The following is a 27,806-nucleotide window of genomic DNA, read 5'->3' as shown; positions in this document are numbered from 1 at the left end:
GATGGCGAAGAATTGTCTGATGACGCGACAAAAGAGAAAACAGTTATCAACAGGGAAGAGATAGCGGATACAGTATTAGAAACGGAATTTAAAAGAGGTTTGGTCGATCACATAAGGCAGAAGGAATAGATAATATTTCATAGCAATTTCTAAAATCCTTGGGGAAAATTGCAATAAAACGACTATTCACGCTTGGGTGTAGAATGTATGACACCTTCGATATACCATCAGACTTTCAGCATAAAGTCACCCACACAATTCTCAAGATAGCAAGCGCCGACAAGTGCGAGAATCATCGTACAGTTTAACAGCTCATGCATCCAAGTTGCTGACAAGAATATAATACAGGAGACTGGAAAAGAAAACTGGGTATCTATTAGATGTAGATCAGTTTGGCTTTATGAAAGGGGAAAGGCACCAGAGAGACAGTTCTGACATAGTATTTTAAAATGGAAGTACACACATCAAGAAAAGTTTTGCATCACCCCGGTTCCCAGAACTCCTGAAGATAGATATTGACTACGGATATTGTATCACAAACACATTCCCTTTGACTGTTCAGAGATGTCACTAAACCCGCACAAAGATGCAAAGGACAATGCAGGAGCAGCACTAGTAAGCGGAGGGGGTCCGATAGCCTATCAGTTCCAGTCATTCCACCAGGAAGGAGGTACACAGCTCATGTTGTCTGTAGCTCAACAGTGCTTAGGCGGTCAATGCCGCCGTTCGATCACGTCCGCATTTTTACTTTGTGGCAGGAACGGCTCTCAACAATGGAAGTGTCCAGGCGTCTCGGAGAAAAACCAAAGAAATGTTGTTCGGACATGGAGGAGATACATAGAGACAGGAGCTGTCAATGGCTTGCCTCGCCCAGGCCGCCCAAGGGCTTCTAGTGCACTGGATGACCGCTACCTAAGGATTATGGCTCGGAGGAACCCTGACAGCAAAGTCACTACGTTGAATAATACTTTTACGCTACTTCACTCCCGTTGTCCGTGGCGAGGTTCAAAAATGGCTCTGAGCACTATGGGACTTAACTTCTGAGGTCATTAAGTCCTCTAGAACTTAGAACTATTTAAACCTAACTAACCTAAAGACATCACACACATCCATGCCCGAGGCAGGATTCGAACCTGCGACCGTAGCGGTCGCGCGGTTCCAGACTGTAGCGCCTAGAACCGCTCGGCCACTTAGGCCGGCTTGGCGAGGTTCGTCTTCGTGACCACGACACTATGCAGCGCGGTACAGATGGGCCCAACAACATGGCGAATGGACCGATCAGGACTGGCAACATGTTCTCTTCACCGATGAGTCTCGCATATGCCATCAACCAGACAATAGTCGGAGACGTATTTGGAGGCAACCCGGTCAGGCTGAACGCCTTCGACACACTGTCCAGCGAGTGCAGCAAGCTGGAGGTTCCCTGCCGTTATGGGGTGGCATTATGTGGGGCCGACGTACGCCACTGGTAGTCATAGAAGACGCCGTAACAGCTGTTCATATGGTTCAAATGGCTCTAAGCACTATGGGACTTAACATCTGAGGTCATTGGTACCCTAGACATAGAACTACTTAAACCTAACTAACCTAGGGACATCACACACATCCAAGCCCGAGGCAGGATTCAAACCTGCGACCGTAGAAGTATCGCGGTTCCGGACTGAAGCGCCTAGAACAATTCGGCCACAGCCGCCGGCGTAACGGCTGTACGATACGTGAATGCCTTTCTCCGACCGATAGTGCAACCATATCGGCAGCATATTTGCGAGGCATTCGTGCTCATGGAGGACAATTCGCGCCCCAATCGTGACTTCCTTCAGAATAACGACATCGCTGGACTAGAGTGGCCAGCATGTTCTCCAGACATGAACCCTATCGAACATGCCTGGGATAGATTGAAAAGGGCTGTTTATGGACGTGACCCACCAACCACTCAGAGATCTAGGCCGAATCGCCGTTGAGGAGTGGGACAACCTGGGCCAACAGTGCCTTGATGGAATTGTGGATAGTACGCCACGACGAATACAGGCATGCATCAATGGAAGATGACGTGCTACTGGGTATTAGAGGTACCGGTGTGTACAGCAATCTGGACCACCACCTCTGAAGGTCTCGCTGTATGGCGGTACAACATACCATGTGTGGTTTGCATTAGCAATAAAAAGTGCAGAAATGAGGTTTATATTGATCTCTATTCCAATTTTCTGTAGAGGTTCCAGAACTCTCGAAACTGAAGTGACGCAATGCTTTTTTTGATGTAAGACAGAAGAAAAATCAAGACTAGTTCAATGGAACTATCGACCAGGAAAAAGCGTTCGACAATGATAAAATGCTGCAAGATGTTTAAAATTCTAACAAACATAGGGGTAAGCTGTAGGGAAAGATAATTTGTACAAGAAACAATAGTGAACAACAAGACTGGAAGACCAAGAATGAGGTGCTCTGATTGAAAAGGTTGTACAGCACGGGAAGGTGTGCAGTCTTACCCCACTACTGTTCAATCTGTACATAGAAGAGATAATGAGGGAAGCGAGAGTGGGATTAAACTACAGAGTGAAAGGAATCAATGATAAGATTCGCTGTTGACATTGCTGTACTTAGTGAAAGTGAAGAAGAATTACGGGATTGATCTGTGTGCAGCCACTTATTACTTGACATCTTGTCTTTGCGGTGCTGCTGTCCCGGTACTTATTCGATTTACTGGCATCACTAAGTTATCGATAAGAGCACTGTTGTACTATCTTTGGAGCGACCGCTAGTATTTCGAGGTCGCCATGTGTCGGGAGTTCGGTGGGGACGGAGCAGCAGTGACGTCTGGACAACCATGACTTGCCCAACCGTTGCCGGCACACATGACGTCAGTGGAGACGACCTTGGTTGGTCGTTCGGTCGGTCGTCTCATCGGACGACGTTTATTTGGTCGCCGGCCGCTTTCAGGTTCTCTGTGTGTGTGAACTCGTGATTCCTCCACGGTGACTGGTTTTAGTGTTGTTCGAGTTGTTTGTGGAAGTGTTTCAGGGAATCGTGTGTAGCTTGTGTGGTTTTGACTGAGCAGTTATTTGAATGGTGTCTTCGTGCTGCATTGAGGCAGCCGGTCAGTTGGGACAGAGCAGCTTGGAAGTCTCTGCAGCGTGAAATCAGGCTGGGACCGCTGGCGGTATGCACGCGTAGTCGCATTGTGAGGCGCTAGCTGTGAGAGCTATAAAGTTCATGCCCACCGTAACTGGACACTTAAGTGGAGTGATCAGTTATCTGTTATGAAACTTAAACTGCTGTGACATCTCTTCGTTCATTGCCAGTTGTTGCTTCCTGGGCTGTTCTGGCTAGCAGCAACATATAGTGTGCTGGAGTCAGCAAAACTTTGCAGCTGTCTTTCTCTATGGTCTTTAACTATTAAATTGGCTGTTACTTATTAGTGAAGTGCACCAGCGGTATTTTCTGTCTTTTAGCCATTAATATTCCAGTTACCTGCCCTGGTCGCTAGCGTAGTTTTCCGGCAGTGTGTTTTCCTCGCCGTGTTGATGCTGTCTGGCAAGGCATGTAGTTCGATAGCCTTTAAGTTGTTTCTTCATATTTTTTTCTTAAGAGTGGTTATTGTGCATTGGCTGTTTTTAGATACCAATTTTGAAGACGTAGCGTGGCTGGTATCTTCAGCTGATATTTTCCGTTGTCGTACAGTTGGTCAGGTGGAAGGGAATTGATTAGGTTGTTGGTCGGCCTTTCAGCCATCCCTGGGTCGGGTTGCCATCTGATTATCTAACCTTATTTTTGGCTGTCTGTCTCACCTCATCTTACTTTTGAATTCCTCCTCAGGCTGACCCTTGGAACACTTCTGAGCACCACTGTTCTGTTGGTTTTAGGCTGTGATTTTCGTTTTAGGCTGATGTACTGTGCAAGGCCTTCGACCGTCTATTAATTTAGTTTGTTTCAAATTTAAGGGAATGAACAGTCTACTGATCACAGAATATGGATTGAGAGTAAATCGGAGAGGACGAAAGCAATGAGAAGTGACATAAATGAGAACAGCGAGAAACTTAACATCAAAATTCGGGGATCACGAAGTAGACGAAGTTAGGGGATTCTGCTATCTAGGCCATGATGGCCGGAGCAATGAGGATGTAAAAAGGAAACTAGCACTGGCAAAAAGTGTATTCCTGTCCAAGAGAGGTCTACAAGTATCACACATAGGTCTTAAACTGAGGATGAAGTTTGTGATAACGTACGTTTGGAGCACAGTACTGTGTGACAGAGAGACATGGGCTGTGGGAAATCTGGAACAGAAGCTAAGACTTTGAGATGTGGTGCTAGAGAAGAATGTCGAAAATTAGGTGGATTGATAAGGTAAGAAATGAGGAAGTTCTGCAGAGAATCGGAGAGGAAAGAAACATATGAAAGAAGGGACAGGATGACAGTACGTCAGTTATGACATCAGAGTATAGCTTCCATGATACTAAAGGGAGCTGTACAGGGCAAAACTGTAGAGGAAGATAGAAACTGGAATACATCCAATGAATGTAGGCTGCAGTTGCTACGCGAGGTGAAAAGATTGGCGCGGAAGTTTGTAAGGTGTCAGGCAAATCCAACACCTTCCATGAAAACCCTGACATAATAAGCAAATATAGTAGTATGTCACATAGCTCCGAATAAATCGTGACATTAAATTAACCAAAGTAATACGAGTAACGAGTGAGCAAATGGAATGCCACAGACTAACACAAGAATGCCTAAATGCATGTCGTACAATGTCGTACCTTCCCACTGTGAGGCAGACGCAGTTCCGAGGGGAGAAACGAGAACAGAAGCTGAGAGCAGAACCGTGTTAAGCTAGAAGGCCCTACGATAAGGGACGGTCTGGACACCCACGCCGCCAGCCTACCTGTACGACTACCACTCGCACGTTTTAGCGTGAGACTTTTTTGCGTCTCAGGTACGTCAAGGACCACCCCCCAGCCCATGTTAAAAGCTAGAGCCCTCCAGAAAAACAGTATAGATCTTACGATAACACAAAAAGGGCCACTAAAACCAGCAAGTTTTAGCGTGAGACTTTTTCGCATCTCAGGTACGTCAAGGACCACCCCCCAGCCCATGTCAAAAGATAGAGCCCTCCAGAAGAACAGTATAGATCTTACGATAACGCTAAAAGGACCACACCAGCTGCAGGTTTTAGCGTGAGACTTTTTAGCGTCTCTGTTACGTTGCAAACTTTAAAAACATTGCCCCACCACGGAAAGTATAACGTTTCTCATTGGATAGACAGAATTTTTGTAGGCGGAGCTTAAGGTTAACATTGAGACCCTGATTGGTCAGATGAAAACTTAGCCAGATAGTTTTTTAAACTAACTTCGGTAAATTGTAGTAAGGAGAAGTTAGAGGAGAGTTAGTTCCGAAACGGCGAGCTGGATGGCTGGTGCGCCGGCCGCTGTCGCCCTGACGCTGCCTAAACACCGACAAGGTAATGAACGCACGCGATGCTGCATTTTTGAGCGCAGAAGGCTTCACTCAGAACTGCAGAAGACTCATCTGTTACACCCCTTTTTTGCGTAATACTAGTGTCGATCGTTAATTAAAACTCATGGTGTTCACACTTGCCACTTGAAGTAAAGATCTGAAACGCGATGATTTTTCTATTTTATAGTTATTGAGAAGCCACATCAGCCACTGTAATTTACGACAGGTTAGATTAGTAATTAAAGATAATTGAGGGTCACTATAGACCATTTTGATAGTTTTCTCCTTTGTGAAACTTAATTTAAACATAGATTATAGATGTGATATGGCATAGATCATCCTTCGATCCATTGTAGAACTTGGAAAACCACTCAGGGAATATTCGTTCACATTTTTGTTGAACGCAGTTGGTTTTTACCATCCTGTATTGAAACATTTCCTTTTATCTATATTGCAATTTATAAACGATGTTTTGTGAGTAGAATAAAATTATCAATGGTAAACTTAACTGCTTTTTCTTCGTTATTTTACCAGCTAATTAAAAATAGGAAAGCCTTGAACCCTTTCCACTATATTTAGTTAGTATTAAGATTCTTTTACAGGGAGTGCAGTGGAGCTGACGCTCAGATCATTTAGTATTTGGTTATATCATCGCTAGTCTCACTGAACTCTTCTGAATTCTACATGTCATGTGTGGTCTGGCGTCTCCTTACCAGCAACAGGTCCCAGGTTCAAACTAGTTAATTCCCTAAAAAACACGCTCAGAGCGTCGTTGCGCGAAAGTGGTAGGGAGACACGATATAGAACAATCAGACACCACCATGAATGTTTAGAAGTTGGATTCGTGGCGTGCCGCATTAAATCAGTCAGAAGAATGATGACTCAAGAACTGTTATTTAGGTGTAAAATATACGGCATGCAACAACCACAAGCTGAAGAGCCACATACCGTAAATTACTACACATACGAGTACCTTTAATAAATTAACCGTCGTATATTGACACATGTTACTTTAAATTATATTCGCTTTCTTACGAGTGACAACCGGGCCGTTTTTCGCTCGTTTCCAGGCAGAGAAGACGTGGTACGCGCAGTACCAGTACAACATCCCCGGCGCGTCGCTGCTCGGATGCCTCACTGTGGTGCAGTCTCCAGGGGACAGCAGCGACGAGATGAACATCAACGGGACGTTCAGCAGCCTGCCGCTGTAAGTATCCACGTTCTGGTGATCCACTGTAGTCGTCTCATGCAACTAATAGCAGAATTTTCTGCTTCTGCCATCGCTCTATTCAGAGCACTTACCCTTTAACGTAACATACTTAGGCAGACAGTTGTACACCCGGAAAACATTAATGTCAATCACTGTCTGTTCAACACACTGTTTACACCGCTACGTATCGCTGTCTCCTGCATGGTTCTTTATTTTAGTATTCTTCTCGTTTCTGTAAACTGAGAAGCGCATGGTGAATAGGTTGACGTATGCAGCAAGACGACGATATTTTATGATGTTAAAGTATTTCGTGAGGTTTGTACTGTTCTCGGGTCTCCAGCCGGATGCAGTCGTTTTCAAACCACGATATTTCTACAGCGTTCCTTGCCGTCACCTGCAGACTGAGCGTCTCCGCTGAACGTCCTCCCCTTTGTGCTCTGATCGCTGCCCACCCCTTCCCCCGCGTCCTGCCGTACGCGGCGCTGCGTGGAGTGGTGATGGGGGTGGGGGGTGGGGGTGGGGGGGGGGGGGAGGGCGACCTGCTGGCTGTTGGATGCGAACTGTAGACCATCAGATGTCCTGTGGCCTCCGAAGTCGCTTTGGGTCGGCGCTGTGCTTTTAATTGGCTGAGTGCTGGGTCCCTGGCTTTGCTGAGGTTGAACCCGGCGTCTGTGTTGATCAGTCATTCAGCTACACGTATTTCAGTCGCCTCCTTCACAACACAGTCCCTAAAAGTCGAGGCCTGCCGTAAAACTTCCGTTTTCGCGTACTCCATAGTATTTGCAGTATGCGTGTAATGTTTCGCAACCGCAGATTTTGTAGGTTGCTTCAGTTCAGTGTGCCTTCTGTGTCCCTGGCATCTTTCTTCGACTCTCCGTACAGTTTGCCCGATGTATGCCTTACCGCATTTACACGGAATACGGTAAACACCCGGTTTGCGGAGCCCCAGGTCATCTTTTACTGTACCTAGCAGGGCACGCGATTTCGGAGGTGACGGAACACACGTTTGATGTTACGCCGAGCCAGAATTCTGCCGATTTTGTTGGATACTTGCCGGAATAAGGCACGTACGCCATTGCCTTCTCGTCCTCTTCCTTCTCTCTCTGCTGGGCTTGTGTATTCTGCCTGAAAGCACGTCGAATTTGACTCTCGTTATATCCTTTCTTCTTGAAAACGTCCTTAAGGTGGTTAAGTTCTCCTTGTAGGCTTTCCTCATCCGATATTTCGCGGGCCCTGTGTACCAGTCTTCGCAGTACACCCTCACGCTGTGAAGGATGATGGCAGCTGGTAGCGTGCAAATACAGATCAGTGTGGGTTTCTTTCCTGTAAGCACTGTGTTCCAAGGTGTCATCCTCCTTGCGCTTGACTAGGACGTCCAGCAACGGGAGTTCACCATTCTCTTCCACCTCGATGGTGAATTTGATCTTAGGATGCAGAGAATTCAGACGTTGGAAAAACTCTTGAAGTTTTTCTGTTCCATGTGGCCATATCACAAATGTGTCATCAACATATCTGTAAAAGCACATACTTCTGCAGTTTCCAGTGCTTTCTCTTCGAAGTCCTCCATAAACAAGTTTGCTACCACTGGTGACAGGGGACACCCCAAGGCAACACCGTCCGTTTGTTCGTAATAGTTTCCATGGAAGAGAAATAATGTTGATGTGAGGACAAATTCGAAAAGATTATTCATTGTCGGGTTGAATTTCTCCCTAATCAACTTAAGAGAGTCATCAAGCAGCACTCTGGTGAAAAGCGAGACCTCATCGAAGCTCACCATGAGGTGCTAGCTACGGGAACGCAGCTCCTGCAGCCGTTGAATGAAATGTACAGAATTTCTGACGTGATGCTGACATTTCCCGACGTGAGGGCTTAATTCCGCCGTTAAATATTTGGCTAGCTGGTACGTTGGAGCGCCCATGTTGCTGACGATAGGGCGCAAAGGAACCTCCTTTTTGTGCACCTTTGGTAACCCTTATAGCCTTCGGGGTGCAGCAGCTCGAGGTCGGAGCTTCTTGACGATTTCCTTCGGCAGTCACTGGCGTAGAAGCTCAATAGTCTTCTTTTTCACCCTGTTGGTCGGGTCTCCCTTCAGTTTTCTGTATGCTGGATCCTCGAGTAGGTGGTACATTTTGTGACTGTACTCTGATAATGGAAGCAGTACAGTTGCATTTCCTTTATCCGCGGGTAAAATAACTATTTTAGGATCATTCCGTAGTTCTCGAATGGCAGCTCTTTCTGCTTTCGTGATGTTCGGCCTCGGTAGAGCGGCTTTGGTAATTGTACGGCACGTTTCCCGACGTATCTCTTCTGCTTTTTCTCTGGGAAGGGTTGAAATTACTTGTTCTATACCACTGATGTAGTCTGCGATGGGTATAGTAATCGGTGTTGGTGCGAAATTTAGTCCCTTTTCCAGAACTGATTTTGCTGCGTCGTCAGTCCCCTTCCCGGTGAAGTTGATTACGGTTCGTCGTTGCACTTCTTGCGCCTGTTGTTCTCTGGCTGCCAGACGTTGGACCTTGGAGACTTGTTTAGAAGTGGCGCTGTGTCGAGACAGGTCCGCATGAGCCCAAGACTCGGAAGTGTCGACCCACTCTCAAGAATCGGGCGAGAGCAAACAAGCCATCTCTAAGTAGTGCGCGAGTAATTCTTTAGATGTCGAGTCTAGCCGCAGACGGTGTACCGGATCCTTTCTCTTACAAGCGCCAGACTAGCTCTTCTTGTGATCCGGTGGGCGGCCGCGGTGTTTATGTGATGTGTAACCACATAAATTTAGTGAGGTGTTGACGTTTATAATTTAGCCCCTGATAATAGTTGTTTATGTTTTTGTCATCTTTCCGTTCTCTCCACGCCCCCTATTCGTCCACCTGATCTCCTCCTGGTTCCTTCCACTCCCCCCTCCCCATTTTTCACTATTCCTGTCTCCAAACCCAGCCTCCCCCTCCGCTCCTGGTGTATTGAATTGTTTTTTATTTATATTACCTCACAGTTTACTTAATCTCACTTTACCATAATAACTTGTTCTTAACTTATGATATGGTTTGTAATGTCATAATTTAAATTTTAGCGTTTCAAGCAAGTTTAGCAACCCTTCGCATATACTATTCGTGCCCTCTGTCGCAAGTAGCTTCCCTTAGCCCAATGGAGTTATTGAGAATTTTGGTGGTCTTCAAAGCTTTAATAGTCGTGACGTCATTACTTAATATTGATGAAGTTTTCAAAAAGGATATTGGTTCGTCTTACTTTTAGTCTACGATGTCTTTCGTTGTTAGGACACGTCGTTGGTGTAAGGTTGACGAGGATGAAGTTGTGTATGTATGGAGTAAGAGTCAGTGCATATGAGAATGTAAATTTTGTTGGAGATTTGACTTGTATTATCAGACACCTCTTCCAATCGATCTTAAAAAAAGCAGAGCAGCGATTCTTCTTGGTGTTGTAGCTCCCATGGGCACCCTAGGATGAACTTTGTGCTGGGCACCCCTTCTTTCTCTTTGAACTACGCAGTCTGCTGCGTCGTGGTAGTGTACTTCGTGTGACTGTTGGTCAATTACTAGTCAATGACGACCAGCATGTTGTGCATGCTTTTAATGTTACGGAATGAAATTTTATATTTTACTGACCCCTTCTGACCATATTTCAACGTACCTTCACTACAACATGTAAATCAGTAACTTTGAATAATTTTTGTATTCGAAACGAATTATTATTGTTACTGTGGTATTGGCTGTCGGACTATTTAGGCTGCCATTACTTTCCTTTTGAAGAAAACTTATTATAAACGTTGAATCCATGTTCACGAGGTCTAAATAAACGTTCCATTTTTTCAACTGATTGGACGTATATTATTTCTACACGAAGATGATATTTCTTGTTAATATTTGAGGACTAAAACTTCCCACCACCTAGTACTGCAAACGAAACAATACCTAATAATCTAAAAAAAAATAATTATAGAAATTTTAACAGAACAAGGCAATGGAAAAGAGAATACAAAATGAATAAAATTTTTAAAAATGATATTTTTTTTACTGTTACTGAATTATGTGAAAGAGCAGACAATTTTTAAGTATTCTGATATCAGAGATCAGGCCACTCTCCTTTCTATTTCACACCTGCCACAGCAACTTTGTGGGTCATACGTCAAGTACACAGCGTGCTGCTTCGCCGTGTGTGTGGTAGGTTAGGTACTCGAAACCCAGTCTTCCTTTCAGACTCGACTTCGGATTTTAGTACAAGTTACAGGTTTGCTCGACCTTGTCCCCTTCATTGTATTTATTAATCCTTATTCTGGCACGGAGCCGTTTACTTACATTTCTCTTTGGTATGTAATATCATTCTGTCCTGGGCATGCATTAGTTAATCGGCACGATCCATTTTGTCTTTCTCTGGGAAAGTGGCAGCTATTGCGTCCAGTAAAGTAAATTTTGCATCATTGCACAGTGCCTTATAGACGGGGGTGCTCCGTTGTTGCTGTCTCCCTTCTTCCGTGAAGGGTTCGTTGTATATTTCGGTACCATATGGTCGAGATTTCACAATCACAAATAGGTTGCTCTGTATTTTTCTATGCAAATATTCATGGTACGCAGTGTTTCCCGTCAAACCCTGAACAAGATAGCGGTTGAATAATTTAGCTTTTCTCCCTTAGAACCAATGGCAGAGGACTTCCAATTCTCCTCCCATAAATACATAGAACGCCCCCTCACAGAGATTCGTTTTTTTGGGTCCCAAGAATTTTATTTACTCTACTTTGTCCAAATTTCTTCATTTTCAGTACTTGGCTGCAATTTCTCTGATATGCAGGCGAAGAGGAGAACACATAATGAACAGTAACGTCGTATACCACTTGAAAAATAAAAGTCCGAAGTTGTAGGTCGGTACTCGAACCTTGATATTGAGATTAACAGGTATCCATTCATCAAGTGGCCCATCCTAATGGCCCATCCGAAGGGCGCTTCCATCCCTAAAAATTAAGAGGCACCCGCTGTGTTAACTGATTGTTTGTATTTTTATCTTACCTGTCAAAGTTCATTTTCTTTATGAGAGCTATCGTAGTCTCCTTTCGGGTGTTGATTCCATTTCATGATCAGTATTCCGACAACCGACTCATTCGTCTTCTGTTCGGTGACCAGGCAGAGAGCACGCAAAACAGCTAAATTCTCAAAACCTGAAGAAACTGACTGATTTGGCCGTTGAAATACTCGTACTGTGCATAAAAATGAACACTATGAATCATTAATCCCGAGGAAACCCGGCAGATCTCATCTTTTAAAGATCTGTTAAAGTGCAATATCGAGACCTGTATAATATGTAACTATAATTGTAAGATGACCAAGTGCATTAATTTTTGTAAAAAATTTATTTTCCAGTCTTCCTTGGCATGCTGTCGGCAAATTCAACGGCAACCGCATGGACAGCAAAGTGGATGGCATATGTAAGTGAGACTTCTTTGTACAGCGAAAGAAACAATTTATGCGAACATATCGGGTCTACGGTTCTTTTCACGCTTCATATTCATTACGAATGCCATTTTTGATAAGAAAAGTTCTTCCATCTCTGTACAGAATACTTATTCCTCGACCGATGTCCAGCATTTAATAACATCTACTTAGGCAATATGTACAGTGATGGTAAAATCGTCAGAGTCCTTTAGCAGCGTCATTTTCTTCTTAAAAATTCCTTCAGTGCAACACAACAACAATATTTTGGATTTTCCTTCTCTTTCAATATCGGCTCTCAGCATTTTACCAATGACGACAGCCTCATGGCAGTGCGAAAATTTGTGTCCAGTAACACCAGTTCGCCGGCTGTAAAAGCGCTGGAAAAATACCTATTTATTACAAGAGTTGAGCCGTCTGTTGGAACAATTGTAACCCTAAAGAAGATCGCAGCAGAGAGATGGAAAAGTTGAACATTGAAGAAATTTAAAGGTGAAGACAAGGATAACTAACGATTGAGAATATTTTACCATTAATGACAAAGCCCACGAAAGTATACAGACTTAAAATATACACTGCTCAATGGCACCTAACGTTACTTTCATCAGAAGGAACGGCAGACGCTCGTGTTTATTAGCTGATCGCTTTCACTGTGTCAATGTTAACCGCGGAAAAGGTGACATGTACTTTTGCTTCCACCTCGTGTTGCTAACTACAGGGTGGCGCACGAAATGTGTTACCATTTTGAATATAAACTTTATTGTCAATACAATCTGAAAGGAACATATACTACAATGGACAGCCGTCCATGGAGATTTGTTCTAACTCAGCACGTGCTCAATATGTCCACCATTTTGTTTCCTAACTTCCTTCAAACGAACACTGAAGTTAGTGATTACCCTACGGTAACTTGAAGAATAAGTCTTCTGAGCTCCATTAAATCACGTGGACGTTCCGAGAAACTTTTTTCCTTTAGGTACCCTCAAAGAAAAAAGTCACATGGATTGAGGTCTGGGCTATTGGGGGGGGGGGGGGGGAGGAGGGGTGAAACTTTGTCCGTCATTGAAGCGACCTGGAAACCTGAGTGAAATGATCCGCATGTCTAAATTCTCGTGTGAAAACTCCAACACAGTGTTTGCAGTATGTGGCCTTGCTCCATCCTGCATGAACCACTGCGTGTTGAAGGGCAAGGCAGTAGCAAGAAGCTGTGGAATGAAGCTATTGTGAAGCATGCTCAAACAACGCTCGCTGTTCACAGTTTCTTCAAAGAAAAAAGGTCCAATAAGTCCGTGACAGGAAATTGTTGCCCACGCTGTAATCCTCGGAGCATAATGTTGTCGATCATGAAGCACTTGTTGATTTTCAGTGACCCAAAAGCGTACATTTTGTTTTTTTAACCACACCGTCTAAATGAAAATTCGCCTCGTCTGAAAACCAAACATTGTTGAGAGTTTCTTCCCTATCCTCCGCCCACTGAGCAAACAATAGTCTCTGGTGCTTGTGTTCTTCAGTGAGCTTCTGTGCACAGATCATCTTGTATGGGTACATATGGAGGTCCAACACTGCTCCTTCCTGTACAATTTTATCGTACAACCTGTGGATGATCTTCTTGCAAGGGACCCATCGTGTGTTAAACTGTTGTCGAAAATGTCTCTGAGTCACAAGGCCAATCGTTGCTCCGTCGTCAGTCTTCCATCGTCAGCCGTTGCTGCTTACTAGTCTCCTAGCGGCAGTATAGTGAATTACACGTTATTTCGTAACTCATTCGTTTTTCCAAGCTGTGCTGGTACTGCTGTAGAGATCCCAGCGGGATATCTAATGTGCGTCGCAAATTGTGAAAGAAACAATTGGTAACACATTTCGTGCGCCACCCTGTAGTTAGTATTTATTTACATGGTATTATTACCAAATTAATGTTGACAATTACTAAGGAGAATACACATTGCGTACCTGGATGTGATTAATGCCATTGTAAGTTTCATGATGATGGTCTAGCAATCAAACACCGATCAAAGAATAAATACTGGGGGTGCAGCTTCGTGTTTGCTTGTCCAGAATTTCATACATCACACACTTTGTAGCTGAAATTACTTCACCGTTTTACAATTAATGACGATGTTTTCTTTGTACAATGTGAGATAATTTTTGTCAACATGTACTCTCTAATTGGTTTGTGCTGCAGGGGACCTTCCACTGAGCGGCCCGCATAACATCGTCTACACCGACGCCGAGATCTTCATAGAACACTTCTGCGTGGCAGGAATCGGTAAGTTTCAGTTGCCAGCAGAAGTTGGACCACGAGCGCCTTGAAAATTTGCGAGTGAGGGAGAGAGGGGTTGGGGGCGGGGGTAGACGGGGGGAGTGCATCTCACGATTTGAAGATTGTCAGTTTAATTGCCACGTGACTACTGCGGCTTCTGACCATGACTCCTCAGTGAAGGCAGGACTTGATACTGTAGACATACTAATAACAGTTGTTTCACTTCAGTTAAGAGCTCTCGACTTCACACCACGGACAATGGACAGACTACAGATGTCTAAACCGACTCACTGGTGAAAAGGTGAAAATCGTGAAGATGAAAGAGACAATAGACGCTGTGTAGTGCGTGGTGCGTCTATCGATCCTCAGGTCAACACTGTCAGAAGTCACTGCACATCCTGACTCAGTGTGCTTCCTGAAATCACAGGCTACGTGTACAAGGGTACCTAGATGCAGGCTGACTAATACAAGCGTTAACTAATACGTATGTTCAGAGGCAATTCCGATTTTACATCTCTTAATCTAAGCAAGACTTAAGGAAAATCAGGACACTGTCATGTTGCTGTTGTTGTGATCTTCATTCCAAAGACTAGTTTGAGGCAGCTCTAATGTTATTCTTCCCTGTGCAGGTCTCTTCTCCTCAAAATAACTACTTCAGCTTCCATCCATTTGCACCTCATTATTGTGTTCAGGCTACAATTTGTATCCTCTTACACTTTCCTCGATGATACTTTGATTGCTCAGAATGTGTCAACTTGTACGATAATTGAGTATTCACCCCAATACGGTTCGATAATTCGTCATTATTCACGCAATCTATCCATCCAATCTTCGGTATTTCTCTTTAGCATCACATACCAAAAGCTTATATTTTCATCTTGTCATGATTGTTTATCGACCAAGTTTCACTTCTCTAGAAGGTTGCACTCCAGACATTTACCTTCGCAAAGGACTTTATACTACATATTAATAAATCATCAGTGCCTGCTTCCTTTAGTAGCTCGTTTCTTAATCTTATTCTTTCAACGTTGTCTGGGCCAATTCGACTACGTTCAATTACCCTCGTTTTATTTTTGTTGCTGTTATCTCATAACCTCTTTTCAAGACACTATACACACCGTTCTGCACCCACATCTCTACATCTCTACTCCGAAAGCCAGTATGCGGTGTGCGGCGGAGGGTACTTCGTGTACCACGGTCACATCCGTCCCTTTCCTGTTCCAGTCGCGAATGGTTCGTGGGAAGAACGGCGGCCGCTACATCTCCACGTGGGCTTGAAGCTCACTGATTTTATCTGTCTGGTCTTTTTGTGAGGTATACGAGTGCAAATGAGGAAGCAATGTATTTGTTGATTCTTCTTGGAACGTACTCTCTCCGAACTTGAACCGTAAGTCAAGCCGTTATGCAGCGGCTACCAATGGAATTGGTTGTCTATCTCCGTAACGCTTTTGTGCTCACTGCATGAAGGTGTAAAAAACGCGCTGCTGTTCTTTGTATCTTCTCTACTTCCTCTATCAATTCTATCTAGTATGGATACCACACTGACGAGTAGTATTCAACGACGGGTTTGCTAGCTACCTCCTTTGTTGATGGACTAAATTTCCTCGGGATTCGTCCAGTGAATCTCAGTCTGTCATCTCCAATTCCTGCCATTAGTTTTACGTGATGGTTGCAATTTAAATAGCTCCGTACACATAGCCCTACATATTTTGTGGAAGTAACTTCTTCCAGTGGTTGTTCTACAATTTTGTAAGCAAAATCTAATAGGTCTTTATGTATATGCAATAGTTACGTTTGTTACTATAGGTTACCCGTCTTGAGCTTACTATAGTTTAATTAAAAATAATTACACCAGACGCGTTTCAGCAGGCCGCTGTGGCCAAGCGGTTCTAGGCACTTCAGTCGGGAACCGCGAGACCTCTACGGTCGCAGGTTCGAATCCTGCCTCGGGCATGAATCTGTGCGATGTCCTTAGGTTAGTTAGGTTTAAGTAGTTCTAAGTTCTAGGTCCCTGATGACTTCAGATGTTAAGCCCCTTAGTGCTCAGAGGCATTTGAATCAGATGCGTTTCGCTTTTATTTCTAAAGCATCTTCCGTTGTTATTCTGTAAATTGGATACGTACTTTTGTACATTCTTGGCTGTTTCTGGTTAAAAACAGCGTTTTGTTTATAAAGATGATGTGCAAGTGACTTACTATGTTTCTCTCCTTGTTAGCAACGGGTTGGCGTCGAAAGACTTCGTTTCACATTTGCACTCAGCAGTTTTTGGCATTCTGCAGTGTTGCTTGTGCCGCGCTATTTACATTTCACTTTCTTAACTGTTTCTCATTCCGCACTGCCTCAGTGTCTATGTCTGTTTCCTTTCATGCATGTTGTTATTGTTGCTAACCTGTTAAACTAATTTGTGTGTGTGTGTGTGTGTGTGAGAGAGAGAGAGAGAGAGAGAGAGAGAGAGAGAGAGAGAGAGAAAGAGAGGGAGAGAGAGTTAATGAAATATTTTTTTAATTGTCAGACAATTACAGATACAGGTAATTTGCAAAAAAGAAATGAACACCATAATACAAACAGCCACAAACAATGGATACAAAGAGAACTTAGTAACAAACCTGAACAAGAAAATCAGGAAACAGAAAATAACAAATACCCGGCTGAACCAACACAAGGACAAAATTACACACAAACAAATACACAAAATACAAGAACAGAAACAACACAAAGTGTGAAATAAACAGAAAGTAAAAGAGGGTACACAATGACATACAACCGAGGTATAAAAATAGCCCGCCAAACCAACAACTCAATTCAGAAAGGGACCAATAACCCATGACTTTTGTCCCCCTCTCCCTTCCCCTCTAAACCAACCAATCAATTCAATTCAGAAATACTTCCCAAAAGTGATAGGAAAAAATGATCTATATCAGAAAACAGAAATATACCAACTGAAATGCAGTACATGTGATGGAAGATACATAGGTCAAACCGAGAGGACATTTGACGCCAGGTACAAAAATATGTAAGAGCATGGAAGTATAGAACAAATTCAACTTTTGCAGAACGTGTACAGCAACACCGACATAAAATTACAACCAGAGACACAGACATGGAAATACAAGGATAAACAACAACAAAAAACACCTCCTCACCGTACAAGAAAACTACCACAACCAAAAACGACAACAGAAAAGAAACAGCTCATAAATAAGTTTCCTTTAATTTACGTCTATGATCACAAACTTTTTATTAACAGATTACCGGTTTCGGTCTTTAATGACCATCATCAGCTCTGTTTCATAAAAACAAAGTCCTACTGTTCTGCAGCCATAGTGGCATCGTAAAATGTAAAATGCGGAATCAGCACCAGCACCGTTAAATACATATAAATAACATCATATGCACGAGTCATGTTGTCAGTAGCATGACTCGTGCATATGTTGTCAGTAGCATGACTCGCGTATATGATGATATTTATATGTATTTGACGATGCTGGTGATGATTCCGCATTTAACATTTTACGATGCCACAATGGCTGCAGAACATTAGGACTTTGTTTTTATGAAACAGATCTCATGATGGTCATTAAAGACTGAAACCGGTAATCTGTTAACAAAAAGTTTGTGACCATAGACGTAAATTAAAAGAAACTTATTGTATATACGTGTCACTGTTTTTTTCGTGACAATGTCGCAGCTTGTGAAACAACTGACAAATGCACGGACCAACTTGGCAAATCACACACTCTTTGACTGACTGACCAATTAATATAACACTAAATGTACACATAGAACAACAGGCTCCATTTACCATCACCATCTCCTCCCAGATTCTGTCCTATAATCACCGTCCTAGCCCATCCCCACTATCTCCCCCCCCCCTTCCCAAAAAAATAAATAAATAACAAAAGTTAACCTCTCGCGTCTCTATCTACATAACAGGTAATTTAGCATATTTCACTAGCTGTCTCACACACACAGACACACACACAAAAGAAACAAAGAAGTAGTTTCGCAAGTTGGCAATACTCACAAAGTGAACGAAAGCAAAGGAACAAATATAAACACTGTTGCAGTGCGGAGTGGGAAACAGTTAATGTAAGTGAAGTGTAAGAAACACAGTGCAAGAAATACTGCAAAAAGGCAAAAACTGCCAAGTGCTGACTTGAAACGAAGCCTTTCGAGGCCAACCGCTGCTGACAAGGAGGGAAGGAGCAGAATATGCAAAGAAACACAGTGAGTCACTTGCACACCAACTTTATAAACAACACGCAGTTTTTACTCCAACCCAGCAAAAAGTGTACGAATGCATGCATCCAATTTGGAGAATAACCACGGAAGATGCTTTATAAATAAAAGCGAAAAGAGTCTGGTGTAATTCTTTTTAATTAAATTGCAGTCAGCTCAAGATGGCTGACTTACAGTAATAGATTTTAACAGCTGCTGCGGAAGATGCGTACGCAGACAAACGTAATACGTCACATTTGTTTGTGTTGCTGCTGAATTGCCACTCCCTGCACCAATAGTTGATCCTCTGCGCATCTGCCTGCACTTCGCTACAACTTTCTAGCTTTGGCGACTTCTCTGTATGCAACAGAGAGAAAACCCTCGTGGAACTTTGTATGTTGTCTACTATGTCATTTATATACACTGCGCAGAAGTAATGGACCTATAAAACTCTTCCGGGGTAAGCCCGAAGTCACTTGTACATCTGAAGACTTCTTAAAATTGAGAATGACATGGTGTGTTTTATTTGCTCTAAAAGCCTCCGTCCAGTCACACAGTTGGTCTATTATCCTGTATTTTGTTCGTTAGGCGGCAGTGTGGGACTGTGTCGAATGCCTTCCGGAAGTCAAAGTTCACGGCATCTACGTGGGCGCCCTTATGCGCTGCCTTCTGACTTTATGAGTCTCACTGGTTTCACACGATCCTTGTTTTCGGAACCCATGATGATTCCTACAGAGGTTTTCAATCTTCAGAAATTTCATAACATGCGAACACATTTTCCTAATACTGAGACTGACCAACGTCACCGACGTGGGCCTAAGGTTTTTGCGTCTGTTCGACGACAGTTCTTGAAAATAGGAATGACCTGTGCATATTTACAATCATCTGGAACACTTCTCTCTCCCAGAGACCTACGATACCGTGCTGCTAGACGAGGCGCAAGTTCTTTCACATACTCCATACAGAATCGTACTGGTATTCCGTCAGCAACGCACTTCCTAGTCCTTTGCATCTCACAGAACTACAATGTCATCGACAAACCTATAAGTTTTTCTTTGTTCTCCCTAAACTTAAATTTCCTCAAATTTTACTTTCATTTCCTTTACTGCTACTTTCAGAATTTCAAGCAGTGTATTTGAGTCAACATCCTCAAAAGTTTTACCCAAGTGTACAAATACTATAAACATAGGTTTTCCCTTCTTTAATCTAACTTCGGATCAGTCGTATCCTGTCCGTACATTTCTCTGGAACTTAAAATGGTATTCTCAGAGGTCGCTCTACCAGCTACTCCGTTCTTCTCTGTAAATAATTCCTGCCAGTACTTTGCAACCATGACATATTAAACTGACAGATTCACAATGTTATAACTCCCAGTAATTACTTTCATATCGCCAAGAAAGATGTTAGATAATGTTCAGTGATGTAATACTCTAAACATTCTCAGAATTAATATGAAAAGGCAAGAATAATTTCGGAAGAACGAGAAAGTTCGCGCATTAGTTAAGACGTAAAACAGGATACATACAGTCTTTCAGAAACACTGTATAACTTCTATACAGAACAAGCAAAGAGGGTAAAGAAAAGATCGAACGTGAGATTACAGGTTCAAGGTACATCAGTGATAATACACGCTGATGACATTCCTATCGTTTGTGAAAGTCACGAAGAATTACTGCGCCTTTTAAACTGAATGAACAGTCTGTTGAACGTAGTGTATGGTCGAAGAGCAAAAAGAAGAAGGAAGTTTTTGTTGATTCGGGCCTGCAGAAAAGTTTCCGTCAGATAACGACATTATTATAAAGAAAGTGCAGAATAGCTGCAAAATAGTTAACAGTCTTTATTTCATTACAGATCTGTTCGGTTTTCATTGTAATTTTCAAGTAACCTCAGAATACAATGTACACTCCTGGAAATTGAAATAAGAACACCGTGAATTCATTGTCCCAGGAAGGGGAAACTTTTTGACACATTCCTGGGGTCAGATACATCACATGATCACACTGACAGAACCACAGGCACATAGACACAGGCAACAGAGCATGCACAATGTCGGCACTAGTACAGTGTATATCCACGTTTCGCAGCAATGCAGGCTGCTATTCTCCCATGGAGACGATCGTAGAGATGCTGGATGTAGTCCTGTGGAACGGCTTGCCATGCCATTTCCACCTGGCGCCTCAGTTGGACCAGCGTTCGTGCTGGACGTGCAGACCGCGTGAGACGACGCTTCATCCAGTCCCAAAAATGCTCAATGGGGGACAGATCCGGAGATCTTGCTGGCCAGGGTAGTTGACTTACACCTCCTGGAGCACGTTGGGTGGCACGGGATACATGCGACGTGCATTGTCCTGTTGGAACAGCAAATTCCCTTGCCGGTCTAGGAATGGTAGAACGATGGGTTCGATGACGGTTTGGATGTACCGTGCACTATTCAGTGTCCCCTCGACGATCACCAGAGGTGTACGGCCAGTGTAGGAGATCGCTCCCCACACCATGATGCCGGGTGTTGGACCTGTGTGCCTCGGTCGTATGCAGTCCTGATTGTGGCGCTCACCTACACGGCGCCAAACACGCATACGACCATCATTAGCACCAAGGCAGAAGCGACTCTCATCGCTGAAGACGACACGTCTCCATTCGTCCCCCCATTCACGCCTGTCGCGACACCACTGGAGGTGGGCTGCACGATGTTGGGGCGTGAGCGGAAGACGGCCTAACGGTGTGCGGGACCATAGCCCAGCTTCATGGAGACGGTTGCGATTGGTCCTCGCCGATACCCCAGGAGCAACAGTGTCCCTAATTTGCTGGGAAGTGGCGGTGCGGTCCCCTACGGCACTGCGTAGGATCCTACGGTCTTGGCGTGCATCCGTGCGTCGCTGCGGTCCGGTCCCAGGTCGACGGGCACGTGCACCTTCCGCCGACCACTGGCCACAACATCGATGTACTGTGGAGACCTCACGCCCCACGTGTTGAGCAATTAGGCGGTACGTCCACCCGGCCTCCCGCATGCCCACTATACGCCCTCGCTCAAAGTCCGTCAACTGCACATACGGCTCACGTCCACGCTGTCGCGGCATGCTACCAGTGTTAAAGACTGCGATGGAGCTCCGTATGCCACGGCAAACTGGCTGACACTGACGGCGGCGGTGCACAAATGCTGCGCAGCTAGCGCCATTCGACGGCCAACACCGCGGTTCCTGGTGTGTCCGCTGTGCCGTGCGTGTGATCATTGCTTGTATAGCCCTCTCGCAGTGTCCGGAGCAAGTATAGTGGGTCTGACACACCGGTGTCAATGTGTTCTTTTTTCAATTTCCAGGAGCCTAGGTAAGATCATTTCCGTACTTCATACCCGTTGTATTTTTGGTTGATTACATATTGGTACTTACGTCTAGGTGAACTACACCTCCATATTACATGATACTAAACTGTCTCGTAACTGACAGTGGTTAGTTTTTAGTAAAACTATCTAACTGTAATATTTGTTATGCGTTGAATATGTGTTGACTATATTTCGTCTCGTTTTGTCGATGTAAAAGTTATTGCAGTTGTTTCACGTCATTTAATATGTACCTGGATATTCTGAGTGTTTCGTAGTACATGAAAGTACTATTTGACCTAGGTGATCAGTCGTTGTGTACATTGTATATAACTAGGTCGAATATCACACAAAATAAATGCACTGTTCAAAATTACAAATATACAGCTAGACTTTCCTACTAACTGCCACCTCAAAATAAAATTACCTTCTGGCTATACTAAATCCTCAGAATATGCTGACCCAGGTCCACATAAAATCACATGCAACATCTGCAATAATATCTGCATCGGCCAAACTGGACGAAATGGTTACTATATTATGAGTAAATGAGTACTAGTCAAGTCTAATACTTTCCAGTTTACTTTATATGCCTGATTTTTTCCCTGTTTACCTCTCTGGTCTCTGATGTCCCCTCCTTATATAAACTTCATCACTAATTTTGTTTCCCGTACTACAGAATGTGAATGTAATTCTTGTTGCTAATCCTGGGAAGAAGGTCCTTCTTTCTGCTGACAAAAATTATTGTGTTGCACCACTGCTTACAGCATCTAAAACTGTGACCTTGGCTTTACACTTCATGCATTATGTTTCTAAAATATCCTTATCAGCAGTAGCAGTAATTTTCCAAATTGCTGCATTACGACGGCAATTTACAAAATCAGTGATCTCATGTTTGTCACCAAACTTCATTACTGCACCAAGCACTTGCCTCATACAGTGTAATTTTCTCGGAATGATACCTCCAGTATCTTTCTTCCCATAACTCACTACAGTGTTCCTGTGGAGCAGAGATTCAATTCTGCTCTTCAGAATAATTTGAAAAAGAAGCAGACAAATCACTCTGAAATTGCGCAAGTGCTATTGTTTGCTTGATAAGGGCAGTTTTTTCACTGTACAATTTTCTTTAATATATGTAAGGAACCATGTATCGTACTAAAGGAAGTAAAAAGCGAAACCGTACAGTGTACACCGTTCCTTAGACATGTGAGACAAGTGGAAACTTCTACTAAAATTCGTACCAAAAACGGGGTGTCATGGCGGGCACAAATTGGTGTATATTAATATCGTACTTACTGCAGCTTTCTAACACCATTAACATGATTCAGCATTTGCATATGAATACAGTCAATATGGTAATGTGTAGAGGATGATTCCGCGATGATGCTACAAACTTTCAGGGACGTCGGAGAAGGGTAAATGTATCTGTTTGAGGTGAGAGTTCCCAGTACGGAAACGACCGAACCGTAAAGTGGAAGCGAAAATCTACTCAAGTTATACCTAAGCGAGACCGAAAATACTAAGTCTACGGTACAGCAGTAATGAATTTCATTTACCTGCAGAAGTTTCACAACCTGCAACATTTGCAACTTTTGTTCAATGTGGCGTCAATGCACGCATTGGACCGTCGCACAAAGTTCTATCGTACCAGCTCTAATACCCCGGCGTCGTTTGAACAGTGTCACAGGCAGCAGGAATTCTTACCGGGAGATTCTCTTCAGACTCGACAGACGTTTCGTACACAAACTTCCACATGACCCGAAAACAAGAAGTCAAGTCGGCTGAGATCAGGTGAACACATTCGCCACGAAACAGGACCTCCTCTGCCTTTTCACTTTTCAGGGAATATCTGATCCAGGTGCATCAGTCCAAAATGAGGTGGGACTCCATCATGTTGGAACTACGTCCGTTGACGAATAACAAGTGTGATATATTTCAGGAACTTGGGAAGAATGTTTTTGTTAAACACTCTGTACGCTGAAGCACGTATTACGCTGTCAGAGGTATCTGAGCGATTTTCCCTAATAAACTTCGACTTGGTCGTTTCCAAGCTAGGGTCCGTTACCACAGCCGGTACATTTAGTCTTCTCCATCACCGCTCAAAGTTTGTAAAATCATAATGGAATCATCCTGTAATATTTTCTTTTATATGCCTCAACTAATGTCGTGTTGAGCAAACAGTTCAATCAATCTGCACAAATAGCACTAGACCATTGCTGTCATGAAGTGCGGTTTCCTCACAAAACAGTTTTTAAGTTTCATGTCAGTTCAAAGCCTATGGAAGTAAATAAAAGTTCGGTTAACAACAAATATTCCTTACAGAGACTTCGTTTATTCTGACGACCGAAGAGACTCTCAGCGACGAATTGGAAGCCAAGATTTGGGAAATCGTCGAGAATCATCCTGAGGTGAGCAAGTCAAGATACGTGAAGGTAACCTGCTGACGACCTACGAGTGAAATCTACGAATGTACTTTTTTATGACAAATAAATACTAATTTCGGCATACCTTTAATGTTCACACACCTTACTCTTCTTTGCCGTTCTAACAGCTGCTATATAAAATGCACTACGACCGTTTACTGGTCTATCAGCAATGTATATTTCCTTGTTTCGTCGAATAGCATTCCAGAAGAAGAAAAATTGTCTTTACTCCGAGGATTCCTAAACATATTCACTCAGCATGTCCGTTTCATTTTCGTGTTCATATTCCTAAACAATTAGAAAGAAGTACGGAAAGTAGGACGCCTGATGTCCGTCAAATGATTGACTGAACACTTCAAATAGGAACAATATTTCACCACGCCACTCATATTGGGAATTCGAATAAACGTCGTTGCTGTTCCAGCTCATTGTAAAGGCTTAGGGCTTTTAGTTTCGGCTATTACTTTGTCAACTCTTCTTAAATAATGATTAAAAAACGCCGAAGGCCAAACAATTTTTTTCAGCGTTCGGTTGCACTTTCGATTCCAGACGGACTTTCTTACTGAACATGTTGATAACCTATCGCACAACCAATAATATATAACCAGCAGGCATTTTCTGTAGTGTAATATACTGAATTCTTAGCATTCGATCTTCTACAGAATTGAAATTTTGTGTCTTGGCGGGAACAACTCAATAGGTTTCTGAAAGATTAAACCAGTCTGAGGGATCGAGAACTGGAATCGTACATTGGCGTTTTGTGGCGAATGCTCTGACTGACTCCGCAGTCCAGGTACGCCTGACGCCCTACCCCGAAGTTAAAATAACGCAGTAGCTCTCTTGTAACAGTGTAAACTTAATAACGTGTCGGGAAGTTTCGGTAGAGTATACATGCCGCTGCCCAGAGAAAAGCTCATTTCGGTTTCTGCGTATTTAACTAAAATAGAGAAGATTGAGGGGGGGGGGGGGGAGATTCATCACTTTGTAGTTTACCTGTCTAACATTTGCCAGGGGCAACAAAACTTTGATGTTCAATATTTCGCGTGATTATCGACAGAAATTGAAAACTTTAAGTACTGCGATAATATACCCACTAAGGCTTATAATAGCGTATTGCAAATTTAGCACAACATGACACGTTGTACAGTTAGAAGCTGTTTGTTTGTCTTGAGGCAGTGCAGCTGACGCCGCGCAAATACGTAGACCTAATACATCCAGTATTTGGGATTGGAGGTATTTGGCGACTTCCAACAAACTTTAGGCATAATTTCAATAATTTCTAAACTTTTCCTCGTTTATATGCTTAATGTCAAATATTGAACACAATAATTCATTCATAATCAGGGGTTTTGTTGTGAGTGGGAGTTCTATTCTTTGAAGAATCGGATGTTTACTGGTTCACTGCTAATGTACTATATAGGGGATGTGCTCCAGTTCTTTTCTACCTTACACTGACACATCAGTGACAGTGCTGTCTACCAGTGATGGACCAATAAAATAAATCCTTGAAGACAGATATCAAAATAAGCAGAGTTCGGAATAACGCGTTACTTGTACGCCGTTACTAGTATCAGTTATTTTTCAAAGGCAACGGTTGGTAACGACGTTATTATTTCGATAAAGTAACTTTAACCGTCAAGAAAAGCTCTTCTTAAAAAAGTATAAATTATATTCTCAACAGTGGGCGCACACACACATATATATCACGTACTTAAACGTTTGTGACTATTACAGCGCTATCTATCACAAAGTAAAAAAGTCGTTCAACTTAAACATTCATATTTCTTTACGTACTACACGAATATGTAATAAAAAATAGGTGTTCCTATTTTTAAAAATGCAGTTGATATCCGTTTGACTTATGGCAGAGCCATCTAGCGGGCCAACCATAGCGCCATCTGGCTTCCCCCTTCAAGCTAGACAAGTTTCGTTCTTTGTAGTTTTTTCGTTTCATGCTTATTTTGTGAGATATTTGGCCTGGTCACGAACAATGGACCACCCTATATATATGAGAGCAGAATCATCTTAACTTTAGACTGAGGGTCAACATAAAATTAAACGTATCCAAATCCCTTTTAACAATAGCTATCTTTCTCCTGAAACAATATTGCATTTAAATTTACGTCTTATCTGAAACGAAGTTATAATTTCTGTAGCACATCAAAGCATCCCAAGTTCCTTAACTCAGTATCAAATTTTATTAAAATACTTTTCATTTTATAAAAATACTTCGGTTTTCTTAAGTAATGAAACCTTCTTTAAAAATTATTATTTCAATAGTCAACTTGAAAGAATAACAAGCATATTTATTTATAAAACGAAACAGAATACACAGATATGAGCTACTGTTTTGGGATCTTAATGTTGATTCACGAATTAATTTCAACTATACTTCTATCGTATGGGACCTCATAAATGATTTTGTATTTAGCCATGATAATACAGACTTTGATGCCAATAAACTCCTCTACGACTTGCAACGTACGAGGTCGTTTTACTGCAGATACGTCAGATTTGTGACGGTTGAACTCACTATGCTAAGGATATTACGTGTAAAACATTTCACAGTAGAACATCGACCATATAGTAAAACTTGAAGACGTGATACATCGCTTTTTCACAAGGGAGCCATCTTAATTCACAGGTTCGTAGTACAAAATGACGATCACTAGCAACCTTTCATTGCACATATGGAGTTTAGTGCTGGGAGTCGCAGAAGAGATGTTCGGATAGCCATCGATGCAGCTCTTTTCATTGAAGCAGAGAGGCTGCCCTTTTAAGGGAACTAAAATCTGTCAGGAAAGAAACGAATTCAGAAGGAAGTGACTGTAGGCTATAGTAAGGGACCAGCTCCGGCATTTGTCTAAGGTGGAAATGGGAAACACCGTAAAACGATTTTCATGGTTGCTAGCGGGTGGATTTGAATCACCTCACCTCCCGAACCCAGGGTTCGCTAGCTCCTCAAGACCTTGCTCGGTCGATAATTTGCAAAAACTGGTTGTTGTACATTGTTTACAAATAAAATAAAATGCATTGCAACAAAAGATGGAATTCTGATACTGTGTGTTTCATTGTACACGTTTCGTCATCTGACGAATGGATGCATATTTCAAGATTTAATTCTGCAGGGAATTCGTGGCTTCAGTTATTATAGTATTACAGAAGCGTAAATATATTTTGGACTGAAAGGGGGGGAGGAGAAGGGGGTCGAGTATGCAGAACGCAGTTAGCTCTCGCGAATTCTACCTGCCCACAAAAAAGGAAAAAAAAATTAGTAACGAACGAATTGTAGAATGTGCTGTCAGCATACACTCCTTCCACTGTCCGCAAATCCCTCCCCATCGTTCCGTATCGGAACCGGTTTTCGTAACTGAGTTAAACCCTGGAGACCACATAGGGCGATATTTGGCCATTTGGGCTAATCATATAGAATTTTGCGTAAGTTTTAGGAAAAATGCTACTATCGTAGCTTAGGCGACATTTTTGTTTATCGTAGCGA

General features: G+C 42.9%; 1 protein-coding gene across 1 annotated transcript in view; it reads left to right on the top strand.

The window, feature by feature from the left end:
* The window catches only part of LOC126281914 (uncharacterized), a 44,164-nt gene extending 19,773 nt beyond the window's left edge, over window positions 1–24,391 (top strand). The window contains exons 3-6 of the mRNA XM_049981241.1: window positions 6,519–6,655; window positions 12,022–12,086; window positions 14,273–14,356; window positions 24,207–24,391. Coding sequence (XP_049837198.1) covers window positions 6,519–6,655; window positions 12,022–12,086; window positions 14,273–14,356; window positions 24,207–24,328 — 408 coding nt within the window. The 3' untranslated portion in view covers window positions 24,329–24,391. The remainder of the gene's footprint in view (window positions 1–6,518; window positions 6,656–12,021; window positions 12,087–14,272; window positions 14,357–24,206) is intronic.
* The last annotated feature ends 3,415 nt before the right edge of the window (window positions 24,392–27,806 follow it).

This window comes from Schistocerca gregaria, chromosome 7, assembly GCF_023897955.1.
Source record: "Schistocerca gregaria isolate iqSchGreg1 chromosome 7, iqSchGreg1.2, whole genome shotgun sequence".
In the NCBI taxonomy this organism is placed as follows: Eukaryota; Metazoa; Arthropoda; class Insecta; order Orthoptera; family Acrididae; genus Schistocerca; species Schistocerca gregaria.
Note: the sequence above shows the minus strand (reverse complement) of the source record. Positions and strands in the feature narration are given on the sequence as shown.